Raw genomic sequence first — 27636 nt, forward strand, 5'->3', positions numbered from 1 at the left:
TTTCAAAAAAAGTTGGGGCAGGAGCAATTTAGGGCTAGTAATGAGGTAAAATGGTTAAATAATGATGTGATTTGAAACAGGTGATGTCAACAGGTGATTGTAATTATGATTTGGTAATAAAGCATCCAAGAAAGGTTTAATCCTTTAGGAGCAAAGATGGGCCGAGGATCGTCAGTTTGCCAACAAATACGTGAGAAAATTATTGAAATGTTTAAAAACAATGTTCCTCAAAGAAAGATAGAAAGAGATTTGGATATTTCTCATTCAACAGTGCATAACATAATTAAAAGTTTCAAGGAATCTGGTGGAATTTCAGTGCGTAAAGGACAAGGGCGCAAGCCTAAGCTGAACAACCGTGATCTCCGATCCCTCAGGCGGCACTGCATCAAGAATCGTCATTCATCTAGAAGCCATATCACCACATGGGCTCAGGACTACTTTGGCAAACCTTTGTCAAGTACCACAATACGTAGTTACATCCACAAATGCCAGTTAAAACTGTACTGTGCCAAAAGGAAGCCCTATGTTAACAGTGTCCAGAAGCGCCGTCGACTTCTCTGGGCTCGAGGCATCTGGGATGGACCATCACACAGTGGAAACGTGTACTGTGGTCAGATGAAGCAGTATTTGAGGTATTTTTTGGGAGGAATGGACGCCGTGTGCTCCGGACCAAAGAAGAAAAGGATCATCCAGACTGTTACCAGCAACAAGTCCAAAAGCCAGGGTCTGTCATGGGATGGGGTTGTGTCAGTGCCCTTGGCAAAGGTAACTTGCACTTCTGTGAAGGCACCATTAATGCTGAAAAGTACATTTTGGAGCATAATATGCTGCCTTCAAGAAGACATCTTTTCCAGGGACGTCCATGCATATTTCAACAAGACAATGCAAAACCACATTCTGCACACATTACAAAGTCCTGGCTGCGGAGGAAGAGGGTTCGGGTACTTGACTGGCCTGCCTCAGTCCCGACCTGTCTCCAATAGAGAATGTGTGGAAGACCTCGTACTGTTGCCCACCTTAAGACTTGTTTGCAGGAAGAATGGGACAAAATTACACCTGAAACACTTCATCACTTGGTGTCTTCAGTCCCTAAACGTCTTTTAAGTGTTGTGAAAAGGAATGGCAACATTACAAAGTGGTAAATGCTTTACTGTCCCAACTTTTTTTGAAATGTGTTGCAGGTCTGAATGACAGGAAAGGATGCATATTTACAAATGACATGAAGTTGACCAGACAAAACATGAAATATTTTGTGTTCATATTGTCTGCAATGAAATACAAGTCAAAGTAAATTTAGAAATCACTTCTTTTTTTCTTTTTTTTTTGCGTTTTCCATACTGTCCCAACTTTTTCTGATTTGGGGTTGTAAATAATTGGACTTATGACTGAAAACCTTAGTTAGAGACTCTAAAAAATGCTGGGTTAAAAATAACCCAAGTTGGGTTGAAAATGGACTAACCCAGCAATTGGGTTGTTTTAACCCAGCGATTGGGTTGTTTCATTTTATACATCATATGAAAGCTGAATAAATAAGCTTTCCATTGATGTATGGTTTGTTCAACGTTATCTACTGACCAATTTGTCAATATTTCACGAGGTGGCTAATTCCTACGAATTTGTACGTTTTGTCTAAACCCCAGTGATGGGTACATTTACATTTACATTTAGTCATTTAGCAGACGCTTTTATCCAAAGCGACGTACAAATGAGAGCAAAAGAAGCAACTAGAACAGTCAAGGGCAACAGTATGCAAGTGCTCTAGCAAGTCTCAGTTAATCTAGCTCAGAACACACAGGAGATTTTTTTTTTTTATAAATTAGACAGACAGAAAATGAATAGAATGATAAGTGCTATTCTTGATTGGTCAGGTGCTGCTGGAAGAGATGTGTCTTTAGGTGCTTTTTGAAAATGGCTACAGACTCGGCCGCACGAATTGAGATAGGCAGGTCATAGAAGGTCCGTGAGAGAGATTTCATGCCTCTCTGGTATGGCACCACAAGGCGTCGTTCACTAGCAGAACGTAAGTTCCTGGAGGGTGTGTAAGTCTGAACGAGCGTAGGTTTAGGGGCGGGGTTTGAGGCAACTCATCAAATACGTACGATTTAGCAAAGTGAGGTCGTACATATTTGTACTAATTAGCCACCTCCTAAAATATGTACAAATTGCCGTGAGATTGGGTTGGGTTTGTTAGGAAAGGACAATATTTGGCCGAGATAAAACTATTTGAAAATCTGTAATCTGCACTGTAAAAATGTTTAAGGTTGTACAACAAAAAAATCTTAGTACCAATTTCCCCTAGTTTTTTTTTGTTGACTCAACCTTTGTAAATGACAGTTATACGAACTAAAAATAAGTTGACTGTGACATAAAACATTTTTTAGTTGAGTCAACTTGACATTATTTGTTTTCTGGAGATATGCAACTATTCTGTAACACATCTTTTGTAGTTGAGCCAATTCAATAAATGTTGTCCATTGGAAACAGAAGCTCTTGTTAAGAATTAACAGGTTTAGATGATTTTATTTTTTTATTGGAAATCATTTGGTCACCCTTATGGAGATCAGTGTTTCCTTTAGTTGGGCAGTTTGACTCTGTGTGAGTTTGTGGCCTTTGAAACAGTGTTTAGCAAAACACATCATTCGTTGCTAAGAAAGAAACCAAGATGATCAAGTTTTCAGCCTCATAAACTATAATAAATCAATAATCTTATTTCTGACCAATATTTTACAATATTGTTGCAGCAGATCAGACATTCTGAATTTTAAATACGTTACAGGGGGGAAAGTATTTTGCCACATACAGTCATCAAGAATCAGCATATGAATCTCAACAATGGTGATGTGCTTCATGCCGCAAAGCATGCTGGGAGCCAACAAAGTATTAAAATTATGACTCCCAGCATGCATTGTGGCATGAAACATGTCACCATTGTTGATATTCATATGCTGATTCTTGACTAAACATTGTTTGTTTGTTATTACTTTGCATTTTTACCCGCACAATCAAATTCAAAACCACCCAATCTGGCAACGCTGATGACGTTCTCCCTTTTTTCTGTGGAACATAAAGTACGATTTTTTTTTTTTTTGTCCAGACAATGAAAGTACAATGAAAGTACCCCATTGACTTTCATTTTTAATGAACAAGAAATGCAAAATTCTGCGGGAAATTCGAGCAAGGCGCCGCTTGTCACGTCTGTATACATAAAGAATGAGTCTGGCTATAGTAGTAGCTCATGTGATGATGCTGCAGGTGGTGGAGCATTTATAGCCTTTCCTCACAGCAGCTGGAATAATTAAACGTATCATTTTGATGGCGGATTGTAATCCAGAAAGGCCCAAACAACAATCATCAGTAACAACCCGAGATTCACCCGTAGTCAAAAGCAAAAGATTAGACTGTACAGAAATTGAAATCCAGGTAACGCTAATACACACTAAATACACGGTGACAAAATGAAAATTAGCCCATGATTTATTCTCCCTCAAGTCATCCTAGGTGTATGTGACTTTCTTCTTTCAGACGAACACAATCAGAATTATAAAAAAAAATGTCATGGCTCTTCCAAGCTTTATAATGGCTGTGAATGACTGTTTCTGTTTTGAAGTCCATAAAAGTGCTTCTATGGTGATGGATGAATGCTCTTTTATGATGGATAGATGCACTTTTATGATGGATAGATGCACTTTTATGATGGATAGATGCACTTTTATGATGGATGGATGCATTTTTATGATGAATAGATGCACTTTTATGATGGATGGATGCACTTTTATGATGGATAGATGCACTTTTATGATGAATAGATGCACTTATGATGGATAGATGCACTTTTATGATGGATAGATGCACTTTTATGATGAATAGATGCACTTTTATGATGGATGGATGCATTTTTATGATGAATAGATGCACTTTTATGATGGATAGATGCACTTTTATGATGGATGGATGCACTTTTATGATGGATAGATCCACTTTTATGATGAATAGATGCACTTTTATGATGGATAGATGCATTTTTATGATGAATAGATGCACTTTTATGATGGATGGATGCACTTTTATGATGGATAGATGCACTTATGATGGATGGATGCACTTTTATGATGGATGGTTGCACTTTTATAATGGATAGATGCAGTGTTATGATGGATAGATGCACTTTTATGATGGACAGATGCACATTTATGATGGATAGATGCACTTTTATGATGGACAGATGCACATTTATGATGGATAGATGCACTTTTATGATGAATAGATGCACTTTTATGATGGATAGATGCACTTTTATGATGGATAGATGCACTTTTATGATGGGTAGATGCACTTTTATTGATGGAGAGATGCACTTTTATGGACTTAAAACAGAAACAGCCATGCTATTATAAAGCTTGGAAGAGCCAGGACATTTGTTTTTATATTTTTGGGTGAACTATCCCTTTAACAATTTGAGAACAAAGTGATATGAAATGTTTAATGTGATATGAGCTAAGCGATCGTTAGATTTAATCACCGTTGGTAGCGTGATTTATTGTAATGCTTTTTATCCTCAGACGGTCAGAACAAAAGTGGCAGACATGTTACTTCCGCTGACATTTTCCAGTGAAAATTTTTATTTTGGTCGTCCAAGACATAGAATCTGTGATTCTGAAGTACAGTATCCACACCGGTGCGGTGAATGAATAACAGCCACACACACTCCTGAACACATTAGATTCATCCACGCTGAGGAACCGCAGATGTACAAACTACATAAAGATGATAATTCAGGTTTCAAACAGAGATGGCGACAAAAAGGCAAAACTTACAGACTGCAGCTTTAAGTATTTTGGTTTATACTTTAGCATTCAAATATTCTACTCTTTGTGGTGTTGTGTGTATAGGATTGTTGGCTGTTTCACTCAACATTGTGTGGTTTATTTAGACTGTGGTTTAGAGGCATTGAAGCTGCACTATTGCATGGTTCATCCGTTCTTCTTACAGGACAATTGTTTGTTTTTTTGATTCTGCAAAGAAAAAGTTGCCGGATATCTGCATTTGTGGGAAAACCAAAGAGAGATGGAGGATATTAAAGTGTCTGAACGTGGCGCCTGTATAGAGTGAGTCTTTCTGGAGAGTGGTCACTGGTCAGTGTGCACACTATAATCAAGAGCTCCATGCGAGTGACAGGTTATAGTTAGCATACGTAAGCTTGAAGACTTTCACTCAGACGACTTCAACCTGTGTCTGCAAAACGAAAAACACACTCGATCTCACCCAAACTGAGAGTGGAAGCATTATGTTGGTTCATTAGTTTCATAAACGAAGGTTTTATTACCATAGATTGCTGTAGCATGCGATTTTTTGATTTTTTTTTTTTCTCCAAAACAAAATAATTCCTTGATATTCCATGCGTTTCTTGTAGATTTTGAATATGAGCCTCTGTCATGTCATTCACATATTTGTTGGTCATACATTCAGAAAAAAATTGCATTCTGATTTAAAAACACAATTCTATATTTGAGAGATCAAGGAGATTTTATGTTATATTTTTCTATTTTCTATATCTTTATCAAAAAAGATATTTCACTTAATAATACATACAATACTAGTCAAAAGTTTGTTTCATGAAAATGATGTCAGTAATATCAAATCAGTATGCATTTTCAAAAGTGATCAGAAACAGGTCATTTTGATCCCTTTTGCATTCATACACTGTAAAAAATAATACCCTATATCTACTCAATAAAATTGTGGCAACAGATTAATATTATTAATTAAATTCAACAAATAAGAATTGGGTTAGAATTAATCAAATTAATTCCTTAAAAGTCAACCATTTAAAACGAGAAACTGCAAATAGCAGACAAATTACAGCTGAAGGAAAGAGAAACACAAGAACTATAACTCAGCCTTAGACGAAATGGTAACACTTTACAATAAGGTTATATTAGTTAACATTATAGTAAACATGAACTAACCGTGAACAATGCCTGTATAGCTCTACTGTTTTTGTAAGGTTATCTTACTGTACATATTTACATTAGTTTATCAGTTGAATTTAGTTAGAAATGTTCATCCTTAGTGTGTGTCAACTGCTATGTAAATATGTACAGCAAGATAACCTTACAAAAACAGTAGAGCTATACAGGCATTGTTCATGGTTAGTTCATGTTTACTAATGTTAACTAATATAACCTTATTGTAACGTGTTACTGATGAAATCAACTGAAAAGACATTAAATCTCTCTTATTACACACTAGACTGACTTTGTTTCTGTCATTTTTCTACAGTTATTTTTGAGGTTTAGATGTTGATTTTTTATTGAAAATGTTTGGTCACTATTACGGTGATCAGTGTGTCATTTACTTGCGCAGTTTGACTCTTGACTTTTTAAGTCAGTTTGTGTTTTTTTTTAACAGAGTTTAGTGTTTAACAATCTTAAGGAATTAATTTGATTAATTCTAACCCAATTCCTAACTTAGTTGTTGAACTGAATTCATAATATTGCTTGTAATCTTTTGCCACAACATCTAATTAGTAAGACTTACTTAAAAAAAAGCATGCAAACCGATTGCCTTAGCAAAACAAGTAAAGTGAAATAGGAATAGTATGTTGTGCTAACAAATGTTTAGTATAGTTCACTCACACAAGAGCTCTAGTAACTAAAAAAGAACTGTAGAGAGTACTCAATCTTTTACTTTAGATTTACTCTTGACTTAGTTGTTAGCATTGTTGTGTTTTTTTATGCTGAATATTGTGTGTGTGTGTGACTCAAGCATGATCAACTGCGAGATATTGTCAAAAATATAGAGGGATTATATTAACCCAATTAAATGTAAGTGACAGCAATAAAATTGCAAACGATCATTATGCGACATAAAGGGAAATTTTACATAGGTTGTTTTTAAAAGGTGACCTAATATCTGACTAAATCATTAACTATAGTTAATTTTTCAGTCAGAAGCTAGGTCAACTTTTAAAAGCAACCTATTTATTACTTATACTTATTTTCCTTTGAAACCAAATAACTGTGAAAACAAATTTCTTGTTGCATCAATAGGAAGATAATTATAATAATATGAATGTTCCAAAGCCCAACCAAGTGGAACACTGATCACCATAATGGTGGTGCTTTTTTTTTGCTTAAAAAATTACACTCAAACCAATCAGAGTAAACAAGGAATATTATGTGAACAGTAGGTCTTCATATTACTAGATTTTTACAATTAAGACATTAAGTAAAGTTAACTAAAAGTGTTAGTTAGAATCACGGTTGGATTTTACAGTGGATATAGTATATTATTTTTTACAGTGTACGTTTTTTTTTTTTTTTCTAGTGTTAATTTCATGACAAATAGTCGGTTATGATGTTCTCCCAAGAAAGTCATCACTGAAAAAATGTTTTTGTCAGTTCTACTTGGTGGGAATGGCTCTGTTGAGCTTACGATGCTTTTGGGAAACTCAGCCCAGTTAGTTATATCAACAAAATGATTCATGTTCTTTTAACACAAATTAATTAAGTCAAATATATTAGGTGGATTGAACACTATTAAATTAAGCTGTGGCAAATTGTTAAATTGTGTTACTTTAACTCATTTTAGTTAATGAATTTAATTTGAAGTTGAATTTAAATTGTTTTACATTTTATTTTATTAAACTGACGAAGAGGAAAAAATAACAATTTTTGAGTGTATGTTTGTTTTATAAGGTCAATTGAAGCAAAATTGGACCAGCCAAATACACAAACCTTTTCTTTGTATGTCCTTCAGAGCAGATGTCCTGTAGCTGACACTAGTCACGACCATTGGAAATTGTACATTGGGTCAATGTAACTCAATTAAGTTAAAACAGCATTCCCTTGTTTTATGTTACATAAACCTGATTGACTTAGGTTACAACTACTAAATTGGAATTTATAGGTAGAAATACCTTTTACAGTGTTTGTCTGGCCAAGTTTGAGATCTCCTGAACTGAAATGGACACTATAAGTAATTCCTTTGTAAAATAGGTAAATTATCTTTGTTTTATGTAAGCTTGAGGGGGAAAAAAACATATCATACGACTGATTTCAGGGAGATTTCTCAAGATTTGTCTTCAGACTTCAAAATTGAAGATTCACATAAGAGACAACCAGGACTTAATTATTGAACCACACTGCAAAATGCTTTTTTATTTAGTATTTTTGTCTTATTTCCAGTCCAAATATCAAAGAAATATATAATTAATATGCATTTATTAGATACAATAACATTCTTGTTTTCTGGAAAATCAAATCAAAATGAAGTGAGTTCTTGCTTAAAACAAGCAAAATTATCTTCCAATGGAGAAAGAAAACAAAACTTGTTTCTGGTTGAAATCTTGTTCCTTGTTTTTGTCCCAATCAGAAACATGATTATTTAGATAATTTTGCTTGTTTTAAGCACTCACTTTACTTTGATTGGTTTGATTGCAAATGCAAGTGTAGGAATTTTGGACTGGAATCAAGACAAAAATACTAAGAAAGAAAGTCATTTTTTGCAGAGTCAACATATCTGAGCACTGCTCAGTGGTTTATTTACTGCCTGAATTACATCCCGATATCAAATGCTCTCATGAACAAGAAGAATATGTCACATTAGTGGATTTATAGGATTATTAATAAACTCATGAGTCCAGGACAAAAGGAAGGCAAGATGAAATGAAATCCCACAGGGAGGCAGCCAGCAGAAAGGGCATGGGATGCGAGACATTTTATTTATGCATGCATGGCATTAAGTATGCGTCAACAGTTGTGAAGTGAGTAGGAAGATAATGGAGAGCCCATGGAGTTGGAGCATTTATTTAAGTGACTTGTCTCTTGCTAAATTGGATAAAAGAGACTGAAAAGAATGCTCCTCACACACATCCCCAAAGGCTTTTAAGATTCACTTCCTCCACTGGTTAAGAACAATTCGCATTTGTCAAAGAACATGCCATCAGCACCACTCGATTATTATTCGTATCAATCAGCAAGAGGAAACGAATGCCTCATTTACCACAAAGAGAATAAGACCGATGTCAAACTGTAACATGCCAGCTGAACAATTTTTCATGTCGATTTTATCTTCATTTTTCACTGTAAAAAATAATTAGCTCAGTTTACTTAATTAAATTGTGCAAACTTGTAGCCTTAATTCAATTAATTAAGCATTACTTAATTGCTTTAAGTTGTTCTTACTTAAAATGTTTAAGTTTTATCAACTTAATTCTATCTGGGATCTGAGGAAGTGTACTCCCAGAGTGCATTGTGGCATTAATAAATTAATTGCTTCGTTTTACTATTTTTGGCTTTATTTTACTATTTGTATTTTGTCAGTATAACCCCAATAATGACAGCAAGTAAAATAGTAAAGGTCGTATTAATAATAAAAATAAATAAATAAAATAAAACAAATCCTTGTTACCATTGTTGTGTTTTGCATGCTGAATGTTGAAGTCTGTGTGTGACACACTCAAGCATGGTCAGATGATATATTGTGACAAACATAGAGGGATTATATCAACTCAATTAAAAGGTTATGCCATAAATATTAGCAAAAATAATGTTAAAAGATCATTATTTGACATGAAATATAGTTATGTTATATATATTTAATGGACAGATGGATATATGTGGATATATATATATATATACTGAAAAAAAATGATTATGGCCCGATTAAATTAAGCATAATTAATTTGTGCTTGTTTAAATAATTTAAATTTAGTTTTTTGATTTTAATAAAAAAATAAATGAATTCGTTTTATAGGAATTGCATGTGTTTTTGTTTAAATTGAGCTAAAATAAATTGATTGCAACCACATTTTTCAATCATTCAATCATTTTTTTCATTATATATATATATTACTTCCCTTCTTTTGAAATCATACAACTATAATTTCTTGTTGCATTGCTGCATTAATAGGAAGTTAATTACTATAATAAACTGAAAAAAAATATTCATTGAATTTACTAAAAAAATGTATCGTAAGTGGTCGCAATCAATTAAATGTATCTCAATTTAAACAAAAACACATGTGATTCCCATAAAACCAATTTTTTTTAATTAAAATAAAAAAATAAAAATTTTATTATTTAAACAAGCACACATTAATTATGCTTAATTTAATCGGGCCATAATAATTTTTTTCAGTGTATGAATAAAGTTCCAAGTGTCCAACCAAAGGGAACACTAATCACAATTATGGTGAGAGGAAGTGGAGGAAATGAGTGATGAATCTATAAAAAATTGCCCCACCTCAAAAACACTTTGCCCGCCCGTCCGTCCGCCTGCTTGTTTTTTTGCTTTGGCAAAATGCTACTTGTTTACTTGAGTTTTAGTAACGAAGGCATAGCATGCAAATAGTTTAGATAACTTAATTGTTTTAAGTAAGTTCAATTGGACATTAAGTAAAGTTTACTAAGAACAACTGTTGGATTTTACAGTGTAAAGCCTAACCTGTCAGTTTTTCAGGAACTAATCATCACAATTATCTTACAGGTCTCTGGGTTTTTGGCTCAACAAAGCCCAGTCTCTGCTGTACTGCAGTGAGCATGGTGTGCAGGGCACCTTCTCCGAGGAAGTCCAGGGTTGCATCTGCGCCGCGGAGCAACGCGCCGTCTGCCAGGGCACTGTGCCATGTAAGGTGGGCGAAGGGACCCTCTGCTCATCCTGTGCCCCGGACAACATCACCCGCTGTGGCACATGCCTCCCCGGCAGCATCCTCCACATGGGCTTCTGCCGCCCCAACATCGCCAACTCCTTGGACCACTACGTCAACTTTGACTTTGACATGCCGGACGCAGAGCTGCGTTATCTCCTCCAAAGGCTGGATAGCCGCATGGAGGTCCACGCCATCTACATCAGCAACGACGTGCGCCTAGGCAGCTGGTTCAACCCGGCCTGGAGGAAGCGAATGCTGCTCACCCTCAAGAGCAACAAGAACAAGTCCAACCTCATCCACATGCTGATGGGGATCTCTTTCCAGATCTGTTCCACCAAGAACAGCACGCTGGAACCCGTGCCTGCCATCTATGTCAACCCCTTCGGGGGCAGCCACTCGGAAAGCTGGTTTATGCCCGTCAACCAGCAGGACTTCCCAGACTGGGAAAGAACTAAATTGGATGCCTCGCTCCAGTGCTATAACTGGACCATCCCTCTTGGCAGCAAGTGGAAGTCCTTCTTCGAAACGGTGCACATTTACTTGCGCAGTCGGGTCATCACTGACGATCCCGCCGTCAATGAGACGCTCTTTTACGAGCCGCTGGACCTGGATGACCACTCGGCCAACCTGGGCTACATGAAGATCAACAGTCTGAAGGTCTTTGGCTACAGCATGCACTTTGATCCGGAGGGAATCAAGGACCTGATCCTGCAGTTGGACTACCCGTACACACAGGGATCCCAGGACGCGGCGTTCCTGATGCTCCTGGAGATGAGGGACCGGATCAACCGGCTCTCTCCGCCGGGAGCCCAGCCGCTGGACCTCTTCTCCTGCCTGCTGAGGCACAGGCTCAAGCTTTCCTCCAGCGAGGTGGTGCGGATTCGGGAAGCTCTGCAGAGTTTCAACACCAAGCTCCCCAACTCCACAGAGCCAGAACTCGGCCAGCTGTGCAGCTAGCTCACATTTTTGCCTGCCAGTGAGAATGTATTTGTAAATGCGATGAGAGAGAGAGAGAGAAAGGGAAAAGAAGTTGTGCGTGTCAATGTTTGTGGATTGTCTTTGAACCCTCTTCCTCTGGGCGGCAGAATTTTTGATTGTAACTGATATGCGATACGTCGGCAGAATATTCCCCCAAACCTACATAGTGTCTTTGAGTAAGGGTTGCTTTTGAGACTTTTTCTTAAGCGGACTGCCAACGTGATCCGTGGAAAAGAACATTTCCAGTCAGGATATATACCTACGGTGTCATTGCTTGAGATGGAGAATCGTCAATTCCGACGTAAAGTATCGGAGCACAGTGGTCCAACGGATATAACAATCAGCAAAGATTCAAATTCGTGCTTTTCTATTTTATCTGGAGTTGCAAATCCTGTATTGTGAGATCTGTATATCTGTATTTAATGTGGGACTGAATTGCCAGAATGTTGGACGTAAAGTCCTTTTCATTGAGAGATGTGGCTAAACCAAAAGGGAAACATGAAAGCAAACCGAAATTTCTTTACAGGTTTTCTAATGTTTATTGAAAGGCAACCTTAAGGTTACGATACACGCTTAAAATATCGTTTTGAGAAAAGAAAAAAAAGTTGGCCGCTTTGTAAATACTGCTCATCTCATTCGAAACGTGAAAAGCTTCACATATATACTGATAAACACCCGTATTTGTACTTTTTGAAAGTGCAAGACCAAAAAAACAACAACAAAAAAACACACACACTTCAACACAAAACAATTGCCTTATGAAGTCTCTGTTCTGATATCAAAGCACACTTGGCTGTCTCTCTTTAAGAAAAAAGCTTTCTTTTTTCCTCTATAATTCTGATTTCAGTGACCTCTGATCTGTAAATGTCCATTTTTAATTGAAGTATTATATGAGGAGTGCATTTCGTGTCATCTATGTGCAAATACAGAGTTACATTTACATCACCTGGCTGATTCAATAGCTTTGTTTTCTACGACCTGCTTTTCTATTAGACGTATGAAGATGTGACGAGGCATAACTGCAATACATGAAGTCATTTTAGTATCTCTACATCTAGAGGCAATTATTCCCACTCAGCATTTAATAACCGTACATGTACTGCTTAAGTGTTCTTGATTAAGTTGCTTGGGTTGTAGCATTTGTCAACACAAACAGCCGCAGAATTACAGCCTTTGACAACACAGAGCATTTATTACTGCATTTTGTATAAAACTGGAATGTGTGGAAATGTCTGTGAAAATTGCGTATATGCATCAACATAAAAAACGATCAGTTTTCTGTCAAGATAAGATGGATCGCTCAATATACGAGGAGCAACTTTTACAGTGCGAGGTAAAAAAAACACCGACTAAAAAAGTGCAATTTATGCTGTTGTCATGGAGAGCCGTAGGTCTGTCACGATATATATGTGACTCAACTGCAAAGGGGGGAAAACATTCTCACTAAATTCAGAAGATGGAAATCACAGGGAGTCTGTAAATATGAGTTGTTTATCTTAATGTCTAAGACGGGAATCAGTTTTCACCCTTCAACAAATTGTCAAGACAGTGAAGGGCGTCTAATCAATCACAACAGCCCTATGTAAACTGACATAGCCTCCCTCTTGAGGCGGCATAAACAATCTGAATATTTCCTGATTTATTATGACTAAACTGTCAGAGTTTACAAGGTTTTTAGAGAAACACTTTATAATAACTTTCATGAAGTCATAAACTAAATATTTACATATATACACTCTAAAAGATGCTGGGTTTAAAACAACCAAAGTTGGGTTAAAAGTGGACTAACCCAGCGGTTGTGTTGTTTTAAGACATCGGTTTGGTTAAATGTTTGCTTAAAACAACTTAATTGCTGGGTTAAAACAACCCAACTGCTGGGTTAAAACAACCCAATCACTGGGTTAAAACAACCCATTCACATCACTGGGTTAAAACAACCCATTCACTGGGTTAAAACAACCCAACCGCTGGGTTAAAACAACCCATTCACTGGGCTAAAGCAACCCAACCACTGGGTTAAAACAACCCAATCACTGGGTTAAAATAACCCATTCACTGGGTTAAAACAACCCAACTGCAGGGTTAAAACAAACCAACCGCTGGGTTAAAACAATCCATTAGCTGGGTTAAAACAACCCAACCGCTGGGTTAAAACAACCCATTCACTGGGTTAAAACAACCCAACTGCAGGGTTAAAACAAACCAACCGCTGGGTTAAAACAATCCATTAGCTGGGTTAAAACAACCCATTCACTGGGTTAAAACAACCCATTCAGTGGGCTAAAGCAACCCAATTGCTGGATTAAAACAACCCATTCACTAGGTTAAAAGAACTCAACCGCTGGGTTAAAAAACCCATTCACTGGGTTAAAACAACCCAACCGCTGGGTTAAAACAACCCAACCACTGGGTTAAAACAACCCATTCACTGGGTTAAAACAACCCAACAACTGGGTTAAAAGAACCCAACCGCTGGGTTAAAATAACCCATTCACTGGGTTAAAACAACCCAACCGCTGGGTTAAAACAATCCATTAGCTGGGTTAAAACAACCCATACACGGAGTTAAAACTAACCAACCGCTGGGTTAAAACGACCCAACCGCTGGGTTAAAACAACCCATTCGCTGGGTTTAAACATCCTAATCACTGGTTTAAAACAACCCAAACACTGGGTTAAAACAACCCAACCGCTGAGTTGTGGGTTGTTTTTAACCCAGCATCTTTTAGAGTGTGCCGTACACTACTGTTCAAAAGTGTGGGGTTGGAAAAGGCTGCATTTATTTTATCAAAAATAAAATATTCTAAAATATAAAATATTATTACAGTTTATTTCTACAGTTTTCTACTGATAAAGATGAATTTTCAGCATCATTACTCTCCAGTGTCACATGTTCCTTCAGAGATCATTTTAATATGGTGCTCAAGAAACATTTCTTATTATTATCAATGTTGAATAATATTTTGTGGAAACCATGATACATTTTTTTCCAGGATCCGACAGCATTTCTCTGAAACTGAAATCATTTGTAACATTGTAAATGTCTTTACTGTCACTCTCAAATTAAAGCATTGCTGAATAAAGGTATTCATTTCTTTAAGAAAATGGTTACTGACCCCAAACTTCTGAACTGTAGCGTTATAAATATTAAATGATCAGTACATTTGAAGCATATAGGCCTGATGTACTGCTTAAGAAAAAATATGATGCAAAAAGTTATTAAATAATGTCCCCTTTTTATCTCATGGAAATGTGAGATATAAATCTTGTACTTGGAGGTTAGAGATTGGAGTCTGTTTTTTCAATCTAATATATTTCTGATTAAAATAGCTCCAGCCCTGTCTCGTTCTTGTTTATGTGCACAGTTGACTGAGAAAGCTATTAGATTTTTCTGTGCGAAGGCATGAGATGAAAATTATTTACCAAGGCTCTGACCATCGACTGAATGTGTGTATTGCAATACACTCTCATTTCAAAATTGAACGTCTAATCCAGCCATCTTTCAGGATTCCACTTGTTACTATTTAAGTTTTCCTTTAGCACATTTGATGTTAACTTGCAACCCGATGCTCTGCTTTTGAAGCTTTACCTTCAACACAGGCCAGACAGCGCTCAGATGCTTTCCTGTAACAGTTACAAGCAGCCTTGTTTATTTCTTCTTCTTCTTTGGGAATTCGCCAAGGGTTTAATTCTGATTTTGCTTCTCAGATACACAAGATTCTGCTTTTCTAGAAACATGTAAAATGTGACCTACTTTCAGGCTTTCTCTGCTCGCCGTTTCAGTGACTTACAAATAAAATGGGAGGTTTTTCAGAAAAACCCGTCCTCATTAGCATTCTTTGAAAGAAAAAAAAACTCTAATGTGCACATTAATGCTGCACGAAAGGGGTATAAAAAACAAGTATTTGTAGTGAAATCATTGCATTCATTCATTTCCGCCTGTAGTGATTTACTGAGCATGCCAATCCACCAATCCAGCTTTACCGTCCTGTAAACATCAAGTGACTGAAATTGTATCTCTGCCATTTCATAAACAGTGGTGAGGAATTAATTATGCTTGTACATCCGGCAATTTATGAATAATGTTCAAATAAGATTTAATCTCAGAGGGGTCAGCCCAAGGTCCTGCCTTCAGCCTCCATGCATTGCCATAGTAGGACATATGGGACTTTTTTTCTTTTTTGTGGAAGGTAACAATGTCCAGAACCAAAGTGCTGAATGTAAATAGTTTTACTGCATCCATTTCTATGAGAGACAATATAGCTCAGTTATGAGCGTGAGCTGCCAGCATGAAATATTGCGGACGGGATTCTGTATGATTCTGTACAAGAGTCAGATATGGGAGATGTGGCCGTGAAATGAAACATAATCTTTATACTCTTAAGACCATCTCTCTCTCTCTCTCTCTCTCTCTCTCTCTCTCTCTCTCTCTCTCTATGTTTTAACAAGATGTAAATGTTCTTATATGAATTAATAAAAGGAAGAAGTCATTCTTTTCCCCACATGCAGTCTCTAAATAAATGCTTTACTGGGTAAGTGCCATCTCTTTTCTACCATGAAGAGCTTACTCTTGATCTGTCACAGCGACAGACGACCATTAAAAGATTATATTTAGCCTGCATAGTGCATTGTTTTTCCATGGAACTAATCATTTACTTTTATAGAGATGTTTTTAATAGTTTTTTTTTTAGAATAGCAGTATTAAAATAAAGGTCTGTGGTTCAGAGGTGAATTTTAAACTAAAGTTCAAATTTGAATTGGATTTGCTCTATTATACAACATTTAGGCAGAGAGCAAAACGTGCCTTTTATTTCATTTTTGCACAATTCCCAAAAAAAGTATTCTGATGCCCCTCCAAATCCCTGAGGTCAGGTGTTCAATCCCTTCATGGCCACAAGTGTATAAATCCAGCTCTAGGCCTGCAGACGCTTCTACACACATTAGAGAGAGAATGGGCCGCTCTCAGGAGTGTGTGTGTGTGTGTGTGTGTGTGTGTGTGTGTGTGTGTGTGTGTGTGTGTGTGTGTGTGTGTGTGTGTGTGTGTGTGGGCATGTTTTCGTGAAATATCAGGACACAAATGTGTATAATGACATGGGTATGACACAGGTATTACAAAAAGAGGGTGAAATATGAGGACGTTCCCCATGTCCTCACTTTTCAAAATGCTTATAAATCACACAGAACAAGTTTTTTTTCACAGAAAGTGAACTGCACAGTCTCCTGTGGGGGGTAGGTTTAGGGGCAGGGGCAGTGTGTGTGTGTGTGTGTGTGTGTGTGTGTGTGTGTGTGTGTGTGTGTGTGTGTGTGTGTGTGTGTGTGTGTGTGTGTGTGTGTGTGTGTGTGTGTGTGTGTGTGTGTGTGTGTGTGTGTGTGTGTGTGTGTGTGTGTGTGTGTGTGTGTGTGTGTGATGGGTAGGTTTAGGGTCAGTGTAAGGGGATAGAAAATACGGTTTGTACGGTATAAAAACCATTACGCCTATGGAATGTCCTCACATTTCACAAAAACAAACATTTGTGTGTGTGTGTGTGTGTTCGCTTCTACACACATTAGAGAGAGAATGGGCCGCTTTCAGGAGTGTGTGTGTGTGTGTGTGTGTGTGTTCGCTTCTACACACATTAGTGAGAGAATGGGCCGCTCTCAGGAGTGTGTGTGTGTGTGTGTGTGTGTGTGTGGGCATGTTTTTGTGAAATATCAGGACACAAATGTGTATAATGACATAGGTATTACAAAAAGAGGGTGAAATATGAGGACGTTCCCCATGTCCTCACTTTTCAAAATGCTTATAAATCACAGAATGAGGTTTTTTTTCACAGAAAGTGAACTGCACAGTCTCCTGTGATGGGTAGGTGTAGGGGCAGGGGCAGTGTGTGTGTGTGTGTGTGTGTGTGTGTGTGTGTGTGTGTGTGTGTGTGTGTGTGTGTGTGTGTGTGTGTGTGTGTGTGTGTGTGTGTGTGTGTGTGTGTGTGTGTGTGTGTGTGTGTGTGTGTGAGTGTGTGTGTGTGTTCGCTTCTACACACATTAGTGAGAGAATGGGCCGCTCTCAGGAGCTCAGAGAACTCAAGCGTCAACATGACATCGTGACTTTGCGTAAACATACACGCCACATTCTAAAGCCAAATGGCGTGTTATCTGTACGCATTTTGAGCGATCCGCGTGTATGTCTACGCCATGTGATTCGCCGAAACGAACCATTATGTGTGTATGTATGTGTGTGTGTGTGTGTGTGTGTGTGTGTGTGTGTCCCCACAATGTAAATGGATTTATAAACATACTGAATTATGTTTTTTTGAAAATGTAAAAATGCAGAATGTTTCTTGTGAAGGGGGCCGGATTCGATGTTTTGCCCTTTTCTTTTACATATATATATATATTTATTTATAGATATTTAACAATATCTGTAAAACTTTCATCAACCAAAAAGTTTTAATGGGTGAAATTTTAATATTATTACGGAGTTAGAACTCTATTCTTATTTAAATTTAATAATTGCTCTATTTAGATCAGCACAGGTAAAACCACACTACAAAACATGCTTTTCTGACTTGGCATTTCTGTCTTTTTTCCAGTCCAAATATCAAAAAGTTCTTAAATCAAGATGCTTTTACTAAGGAAAATTACATATTTTTTCTTGATTCCTGGGGGAAAAAATCAAAATGAATTGAGTTTTTGCTTGAAACAAACTAAATTATCTGCCAATGGATTAGAAAAATAATCTTCCAAAATCTTCCTTAAAGATTCCAAACAGAAACATTATTTTTCTTAACCCATTGGCAGATATATTTGCTTGTTTTAAACAAAAACTCACTTCAATTACATTTTATTTTCCAGAAAACAAGAACAAATATCTAATGTCATTTAACTTATCTCGTAACATCTTGATTTAAGAATTTTTAGATATATTTAAACTAGAAAAAGGACAAAAATACTAAATGACAGCATTATTTGCAGTGCACACAAGGCAAAAGTAAAACATACATTATATATATATATATATTTCTATATCTAGAATGGTATTTAGTCTGTAGACATATAAATACAAATGCACAAAACTGCAAGTTTATGACAAAAAAATAGTCTGCAATTTGGCCTTTATTACTCATTTAATACATGTCTACATTACAAATTAAATTAAATTAGATATTAACCTACATTTCTGACGAATGACCACAGTTACAGGTGTTACCACAGTAAATCCATGATAAATGCGAAATGCGTATTGTTGTTTGAAAATGATTTTGAATCGGCTCAGCTGATTTGCACGTTAGTGTTGTTTATTAAGTCAGCGCTGTTTAACTGGATTTAAATTAAATAAAATCTCAGAGAGATTCAGTACCGGAGAGCTCTGTGCCGAACTCGAACGCTTCTCATTGGCTGTTTAGTGGTCATGTGATCGAGACTCTCAGCAGATAAACACATTTGTTCAGAGTCAGAGCTCGCGATTTGTGCTGTTTCGTTCCGCTTTGGCCGCTGTTTCCCTGGCCTAAAGTCTAGTACTGCCATCTTGCGGCGACATCGTGAAACTGCATGATTTGTAAATGATCCGTGGCGGGCCACATATAATGCATTTTAATAGACGCGCTGCAGGCCGTTTGAAATTCATCCCCGGGCCGCATTTGGCCCGCGGGCCGGACTTTGGACACCCCTGGTTTAGGGGCAGTGTGTGTGTGTGTGTGTGTGTGTGTGTGTGTGTGTGTGTGTGTGTGTGTGTGTGTGATGGGTAAGTTTAGGGGCAGTGTGTGTGTGTGTGTGTGTGTGTGTGTGTGTGGGCATGTTTTTGTGAAATATCAGGACACAAATGTGTATAATGACATGGGTATGACATAGGTATTACAAAAAGAGGGTGAAATATGAGGACGTTCCCCATGTCCTCACTTTTCAAAATGCTTATAAATCATACAGAATGAGGTTTTTTTCACAAAAAGTGAACTGCACAGTCTCCTGTGAGGGTTAGGTTTAGGGGCAGGGTCAGTGTAAGGGGATAGAAAATACGGTTTGTACGGTATAAAAACCATTATGCCTATGGAATGTCCTCACATTTCACAAAAACAAACATGTGTGTGTGTGTGTGTGTGTGTGTGTGTGTGTGTGTGTGTGTGTGTGTGTGTGTGTGTGTGTGTGTGTGTGTGTGTGTGTGTGTGTGTGTGTGTGTGTGTGTGTGTGTGTGTGTGTGTGTGTGTGTGTGTGTGTGTGTGTGTGTGATGGGTAGGTTTAGGGGTAGGGGCAGTGTAGGGGGAAAGAATGAAACAGCGTTGATAAACACGCTAAAAACCGATTATGCGTCTTGATAGCATGCATACGAAGGCACACAAATTGGCGTGTCATACATACGCTATTTCATGAGATCAGTCTGCAAGTGTGGGGCCGTGATCGGTGGACACCTGTGCAATAAGTCCATTCGGGACATTTCCTCACTACTAAATATTCCACGCTCAACTGTTAGTGGTGTTATAACAAAGTGGAAGCGATTGGGAACAACAGCAACTCAGCCACGAAGTGAAATCACAGAACGGGGTCAGCGCATGCTGAGGGTCACAGAAGTCGCCAACTTTCAGCAGATCAAGAGCTCCAGACCTCCAAACTTCTGTGGCCTTCAGATGGCCCTGACCTTTTCAGGGGTTGGCCTCTTCGTTCCAGTGAAAGGAACTCTTAATGCTTCACCAAGACATTTTGGACAATTTCATGCTCCCAACTTTGCGGGAACAGTTTGGGGACGGCCCCTTCCTGTCCCAGCATGCACCAGTGCACAAAGCGTCGCTCCATAAAGACATGGATGAGCGAGTTTGGTGTGGAGGAACTTGAGTCCTGACCTCAACCCGATAGAACAGCTTTGGGATGAATTAGAGCGGAGACTGAGAGCCAGGCCTTCTCGTCCAACATCACAAATGAAGAATCCCCATAAACACACTCCTAAACCTTGAGGAAAGCAGAAGAGCTGAAGCTGTTAGAGCTGCAAAGGGTGGGCGACTCCATATTAAACCATACGGATGAAGAATGGGAAGCTCATGTGTATGTAAAGGCAGGCGTCCAAAAACATTTGTCAATATAGTCTACCTATACAAGTCCTTTCAGGTTTTAGGACTACAAACTGAAAATGAAATGTAGGGGGAATAAACTGCTGTGCATGTCTGTATGTTTATGAGAGAACTCATTTTGAACTTCCTACTGACTCCATATGTCCCTGCTCAAACAGAAATCCTGTGAGGAAGCAGGCAGATAAGCAAGTCAGGGAGTTCAAAATATAATCTGACTTCAACACACCACACCGCAGAGCAAATAAATTCTTCCCGATTCTCCTCCAGTGTACGTTTGAGGATTCAAAGGCAGATAAAGAGACACCACAAACCGGTTTAGCACAACAGAGAGCAGGAAGAAAGTTAACAAGACAGGTTTCCATGGGCATTGAGGGTGGATACACCAGCCTAGTTTATTTGTTCTCTCTAAAACGGGGGATTTAAAGAAATGAAAAGGTCGACACTGGTAGAAGAACAGGAGGAATTGGCGCGCCAGCTTCCTCGGCTTCAGCAGAGATGTGCGAATCGATAAGATGGTTGGGGGTTGACAGAATGACAGCCACTGGGAGTCCTGAAGGACATCCTGTGAGGGAGAGGAACAGAGGAAGGGTAGAAGAGAATCTGACAGGACACTTTAATGAATAGTAATTATTTTTCAAAGGAAACCGCTCTGTGGGTTGTAATGCTGAAATCCGTTTCCCACTTGAGGAATAAAGATGTGATTTGCTACTCAGTCCAACGGGAGGTTTGAAGAAGTAAGAGAATCCTGACACAAAGGGGAAAAGTCCAAATCAATGAGTCATTTTGAAGAAAATCTCTTTTATTGGGACTGAAACTCGAAGATATCACAATGTTCTAATGGATTTATCTGTTTTTAACGAACCAAAGGTACAATTACGAGACTAAAATTGATGGCTTTTCTTTTGATCCGCAGAATAAAGAAAATCATACAGGTTTGGAATAACATGAAGATGAGCAAATTATGACAGGACACGTATTGATGTACAGTCTTTAACAGTTAACAGTCGGCTTGTTTTACGCATGATCCGAGTTCCCACGCAAACATATGAAGTATTCTGTCCATTTTATCTCAAAATTAAAATGATAAATGCCGCTGTAATCACTGTATATGTGAGTAAACGCGATCATCTCGTCATAGTCAAAGAATAAACATGAATGAACATCTGAAGGTATGTTGAGGATACGTCACAATTTACTGAAACGCATCATATGTGGTGTAATCGCTCAGTGTCTCAACGGTGAAAGACGTCAATAAAACAGCTTGAGAACAATGATCATGCAGCTTCACATTTACCTCAGAAGTCCTTCAGTGTCCACAGCTGTGAGTTCACTAGAGAAATCAACTCTTTCACTAAATATATGACCTATATTAGCCGTTATAGTCATTTCTACTGAACCTGTCACTGATGTCTGGATTATTAATGTGTTTAAATAAATCATGAAAATGACAGACACTGTGTATAAATGATTATATTTCAATGTATGTAAATTGGAGTAAAAACATAATTTTATAATTTGATTTGGAAGTTAATGCAAAAACTGCCTTATGTGAAGTTTACATGTTTGCACACAATGTGTTATTTGAGTTATTATATCTAAAAATAAATAGCAACTGAATTTAGGCTAAAAGTTTGGGCTGTCCTTTATTATAGTAATGTGTGAGTAAGGGCTCACTACAGTTTAAAGCATTATCTTTAAGAAACTTTTAGGTATAATTTAATTCAATCAAGGACAGACACAATGTGTTCAGTAAACACTGTTTAATAATAATACAAATATATATATATAGGGCTATCAAAAGATTAATCGTATTGCATGTATATACTGTATATACATTTATATAATCTATAATATATATAAATATAAATGTTTTATATATAAAAATAATATTTTTTTCTTAAATATATACATGCTTGTGTGTGTATTTATATATAAATAATAATTAACAGAGTACACACACATATATTATGTAAACACAAACTTTTATTTTGGATGCGATTAATCGCGATTAATCTTTTGACAGCCCTAATATATATATATATATATTTAGCTTTCTCTCCCCTGCTGTACCGAACCGTGACACCCTAGTAAAAGAAGACAGAATTTCTTCATTTTTTGGATGAACTCTCCCTTTAATGAGATAAGCTGTCCTGGTATTATAATTGAGGTTCTTGTCTTCGTCTCCTCTTACATTGATAACAAAAGTTATGCAAGATCTACTAGCAGACAACTGTCTAATGTAATCCTAAGGCCAGCCGAAAGTACAAGAACTAAGGATCCCCTACCAAAAATAATGAAATAAAGGGACTTTTTTTCCAACAGTCTTTCTTGATCTTCTTCTTTTGCGCTCCAGGCAATGTGCAGCCGACAAAGAGAGTGAGTAACTCCTTAATGACACTGGCTCATTTGAAGCTGTGCAGAAAAGCAGTGAAAGAAGCACTGGGGGAAACTCTCATGTGTGTCTGGCCTTGAAATATGGTGTCTTTCACACATCCAATACGATGTTTAATGATGGGCTAGAAAAAAGAGAATAGCTGGATTTGCTGATGTGCTGGATTTCATATTTTGAAATGTATGGCTTTGGAATTCATAGTATGTACTACTGTGCATCACAGATACAAATGCTACATTTTACAATGTACTATAAATGTACCATAGTTTGGTTGTTTTAGTATTGCGCACAACCATCAGAAAGCAATTGCACTTGGCAACAGCCAATGGCAAAGTTTATGCTGGCCCTTAAAACATAAATCTCAGGGGGAACTGAAAGTAAAATTTTATGTCGCTATAGTTTAAATATGTGATCCTGGACCACAAACCCAGTCATAAGGGTCCATTTTTTCATGCATTGTTTGTTTTGATAAGGTAATATTTGGCCAAGATATTTGAAAATATGGAATCTGAGGGTGCAAAAAAATCTAAATATTGCGAAAATAAAATGTCTATTTAATGTATTGTTGGCTATTGCCACAAATATACCCATTCAACTTTGAGCTGGTTTTGTGCTCCAGAGTCACATATACCATTTCTCCCTACATCAGGGAGTTTTAAAGAGTAATCGTCAATAAATACACAGAAAAGTAATGTACATTATTGAGTGAAAAAGTAACTCAGATTTACATGGTATATATTTAAGGGTAGCACTTTTGTATGAGGAACACATATTCACTATTAACTATGACTTTTACCTCTATAATTTACTGCTTATTAATAGTTAGTAAGGTCGTTTTTGTAGGGTTTAAGTCTAGGCTGGGTAGGATTAAGGATGTAGAATATGATAATGCAGAATAAGGCATTAACATGTGCTTTATAAGTACTAATAAACAGACAATATCCTAGCAATATGCATGCTAATAAGCAACTAGTTCATAGTTAGAATTTAACCCTAAAATTGTCAGCACACTGTTGCTCCCAAAGAAATTGTTGAGTTAAAAATGGACTAACCCAGCAATTGGGTTGTTTTAACCCAGCGATTGGGTTGTTTTAAGCAAACATTTAACCCAACCGCTGGGTTAAAACGACTCATTCACTGGGTTAAAACAACCCAATTGCTGGGTTACATTTACATTTATGCATTTAGCAGACACTTTTATCCAAAGCGACTTACAACTTGGGGGTACAGGAAGCGAATGGTCATGAAAAGTGCAGTAAGTCAAGTAAGTGCAACAAGTGCCTGAAATACTGAGTCTGTGTACATTGCTTATTGTAGCACAGGCTAGAGTACGGAGGGAAAAAGGGAGGAAATTATTTTTGTATGAGGTTAAGTGCTCACGGAAGAGCTGAGTTTTTAGTTGACTTTTGAATGTTGTCAATGATTCTGCATTTCGGATGGCGTTGGGGAGATCGTTCCACCAGCTGGGAACGTTGAATGAAAATATTCTGGAAAATGTAAATGTAAATGTGCATCTATCCATTATAAAAGAGCATCTATCCATTATAAAAGAGCATCTATCCATCATAAAAGTGCATCTATCCATCATAAAAGTGCATCTATCCATCATAAAAGTGCATCTATCCATCATAAAAGTGCAACTATCCATCATAAAAGTGCATCTATCCATCATAAAAGAGCATCCATCATCATGAAAGTGCATCTATCCATCATAAAAGTGCATCTATCATCACAAAAGTGCATCTATCCATCATAAAAGTGCAACTATCCATTATAAAAGTGCATCTATCCATCATAAAAGTGCATCCATCCATCATAAAAGTGCATCTATCCATTATAAAAGTGCATCTATCCATTATAAAAGTGCATCTATTCATCATAAAAGTGCATCTATCCATTATAAAAGTGCATCTATCCATCATAAAAATGCATCCATCCATCATAAAAGTGCATCTATCCATCATAAAAGTGCATCTATCCATCATAACACTGCATCTACCCATTATAAAAGTGCAATCATCCATCATAAAAGTGCATCTGTCCATCATAAAAGTGCATCTATCCACGTTCTGGGTTAGTCCATTTTCAACCCAACTTGGGTTGTTTTTAACAGGTTTCCTATGCACAATATATCTGTACCACATCGATTATCAGACAATATTTCAGACACCTAATATCACCTAACACTCAGTTAATATTTCAATATAAATGTCTACACTGTACATCATAAAGTTGTGATGCCTAAATTCACATGTAGCAATTAAATTTATTGATTTTAATACTGGCCATCCATTCATGGGTAATGGGGTAATGTTGAAATAATTATTGGTAAGAGTCAGAATTTTGATTTCTAGGCGTCACATGACATGGTTGATGTTTAAACACACTAGGTGTGTTTGACTTGACGCAACGCTGATCGGTGTGTGACATCAAAGTGCAGCGAGAGCAATTAGATCCGTATCTTTCGATTCGCTCTTGCTGTACTTTGATGTCACACACAGATTGGTCGACACAGCTCCGCTTCTAGTCAAACACACTGATCACTAACCAGGCCTCGCCCCTTTTTTGCATATTTGGGCAGGAATTATATATCTCTTTCCCCAACAATGATAGAATTTTCATTCATTTATGATATAAAGCTTCCCAGCCATTGAGGGGTTACAGTGTTTTCACTGTTATACGGTGGGGTGGGGGGGGGGGGGGGGGGGCTATTACGCATCTTCTGAAAGATTACTGAATCTCCTGATCAAAACACAGGCGAAGAAAGGAGGCAGAAACAAGCGATAGCTTATGTAAGCATATGCATATATAAAATGCACGATGATCAACATTAAACAGCACAAAACTGCCTAATGGTTCTGAATGAGATGTTGACCCAGGACGAGCGATAGGACTGTGAAGCTTTGGGGGTGTTGATAGACTAGACTTTTGATCTGTGTTTTGAATTCCATCTGGACTTAGTCTTTGACAAAAAATGTTTTGCTTAAAATGTTGCTTTTTTTATGAAACTTGCCCACATTAGAGTGTTGATAAAAAAAGAACGCATGAAGTTAGAAAAAAACTTTTTTGTTTGTTTAAAACAGAGGGTCTGTTCTTGTCTCTTTTTGATGTATTGCACGTTCAGATGTTCATACAACATAATATTCTGGGGGCCATGAAACTTTTGTTAAAATGATCAAAAATGCTGGCGCTGGCTGGCAACTTTTTTCAAAAACACCGGCAGGGAAAGAGTTAAATGAAGAATGTTGTGATGTCTATGTTTGCAGAATAAAACTCAAGATTAAAGGAATTTCAGGGATTTCAGAAACAATGTTTACTGATATAAAGAATAACTCCTTTTGAAATGACTCAAAAGCTCAAAAAAAGTGTAATAGGTCATCTTTAATTATTATTGTTATTAAATAAAAGTGCACCAATAACCAAAAAAAGTCTAACCTTTCACAGTAGCTTTCTAATTTTGCATCCAGAGCAAACAAAGTAATTCAATTCAAATTTATTTGTATAGCGCTTTTCACGATACATATCATTTCAAAGCAGCTTCACAGAAAATGCATCTACATTACAATTTAAATTGATTTGTACATGTTATGCATTTCAGAAATGCACATATACAAAGCACACATATTAGCTAACTATCTATTATTAATCAATGTAATAACTATGGCACAGAAGTAAGTGAAATATGTTGTTAATGAATAGGGTATATAGAGATGAGCATGGTAAGGTCTCATCCTATCTATAAAGTGACCGACTGAATATGGTGAAGATGGCCATATGGTGACAGGAATATGATAAGGAAACGTCCAGAAGAAGGGAAATAAAGGACATGAGCAGCAGTGTGTGAAAGCAAACTCTGCTTTTGTTAGTGAGCCTCATGCATGCCTGCAGAGACAGTGTGTGCTGGAGAGAAATGCTCGCGTCAAGGGCAGGGTGGTCTGTGTGTCTGTCCCTGAATGAAGCGTCCCTGAAGATGTCCAAAGACTGTCTCTCCCTCCAGAGCTGACATGAGAGGGTTCCTCTAATCCAGACTGTCAGGGGGGAAACCAAGGACACCCAAAATGAGCAGTCGGCAACCAATCCACATCACTACTGTCAAAATCCCAGGGGAGGAAGATGAACAGAAACGAGTGGATCATGTCACGAAGAATGCAAATCCAGATGATGAGGCGGCATGTGTGTGTTGTTATATGTGATCTTGTGTGTGTGATTCAGGATCTGCTGGGGAGAGGAGAATGGCACAAGCACACATGGAAGATAACCAGTGATCCAAGTGGAGCAATGCTACCGGGTTCCTGAAGAATATGTGTGTGTATCGGTCTGCACTGTAAAAAATTATTGTGATTTTAACTGTATTTTACTGTAAAAATGCTACGGTGAAAAACAGTTAATTGGTTAACAGAAAGTATCCGTACTATATACGGTGAATAACTGTAATAGATCTAACCTTACATTTCATAAATTTCATTAAATTTACAGTTTTTGGAAGTGAAAAAGAACAATTCATTGTGTTATTTACAGTGAAAACCCGTAAATTGACATTCCCAGCGTGACACTTCGCATTTGATGTATTTTCATTGCAATAA

The 27636-nt window shown here is 37.4% G+C and overlaps 1 protein-coding gene across 1 annotated transcript in view; it reads left to right on the forward strand.

Annotated features, from left to right (window-relative positions):
• Nucleotides 1-12573, forward strand: part of brinp2 (bone morphogenetic protein/retinoic acid inducible neural-specific 2) — a 220415-nt gene extending 207842 nt beyond the window's left edge. Inside the window, exon 8 of the mRNA XM_079819006.1 lies at nucleotides 10489-12573. Within this exon, the coding sequence (XP_079675132.1) occupies nucleotides 10489-11608 (1120 nt within the window). The 3' untranslated portion in view covers nucleotides 11609-12573. The remainder of the gene's footprint in view (nucleotides 1-10488) is intronic.
• Nucleotides 12574-27636: the final 15063 nt, after the last annotated feature.

The sequence above is a fragment of the Gobio gobio genome (assembly GCF_949357685.1).
Source record: "Gobio gobio genome assembly, chromosome: 6".
Classification (NCBI taxonomy): domain Eukaryota; kingdom Metazoa; phylum Chordata; class Actinopteri; order Cypriniformes; family Gobionidae; genus Gobio; species Gobio gobio.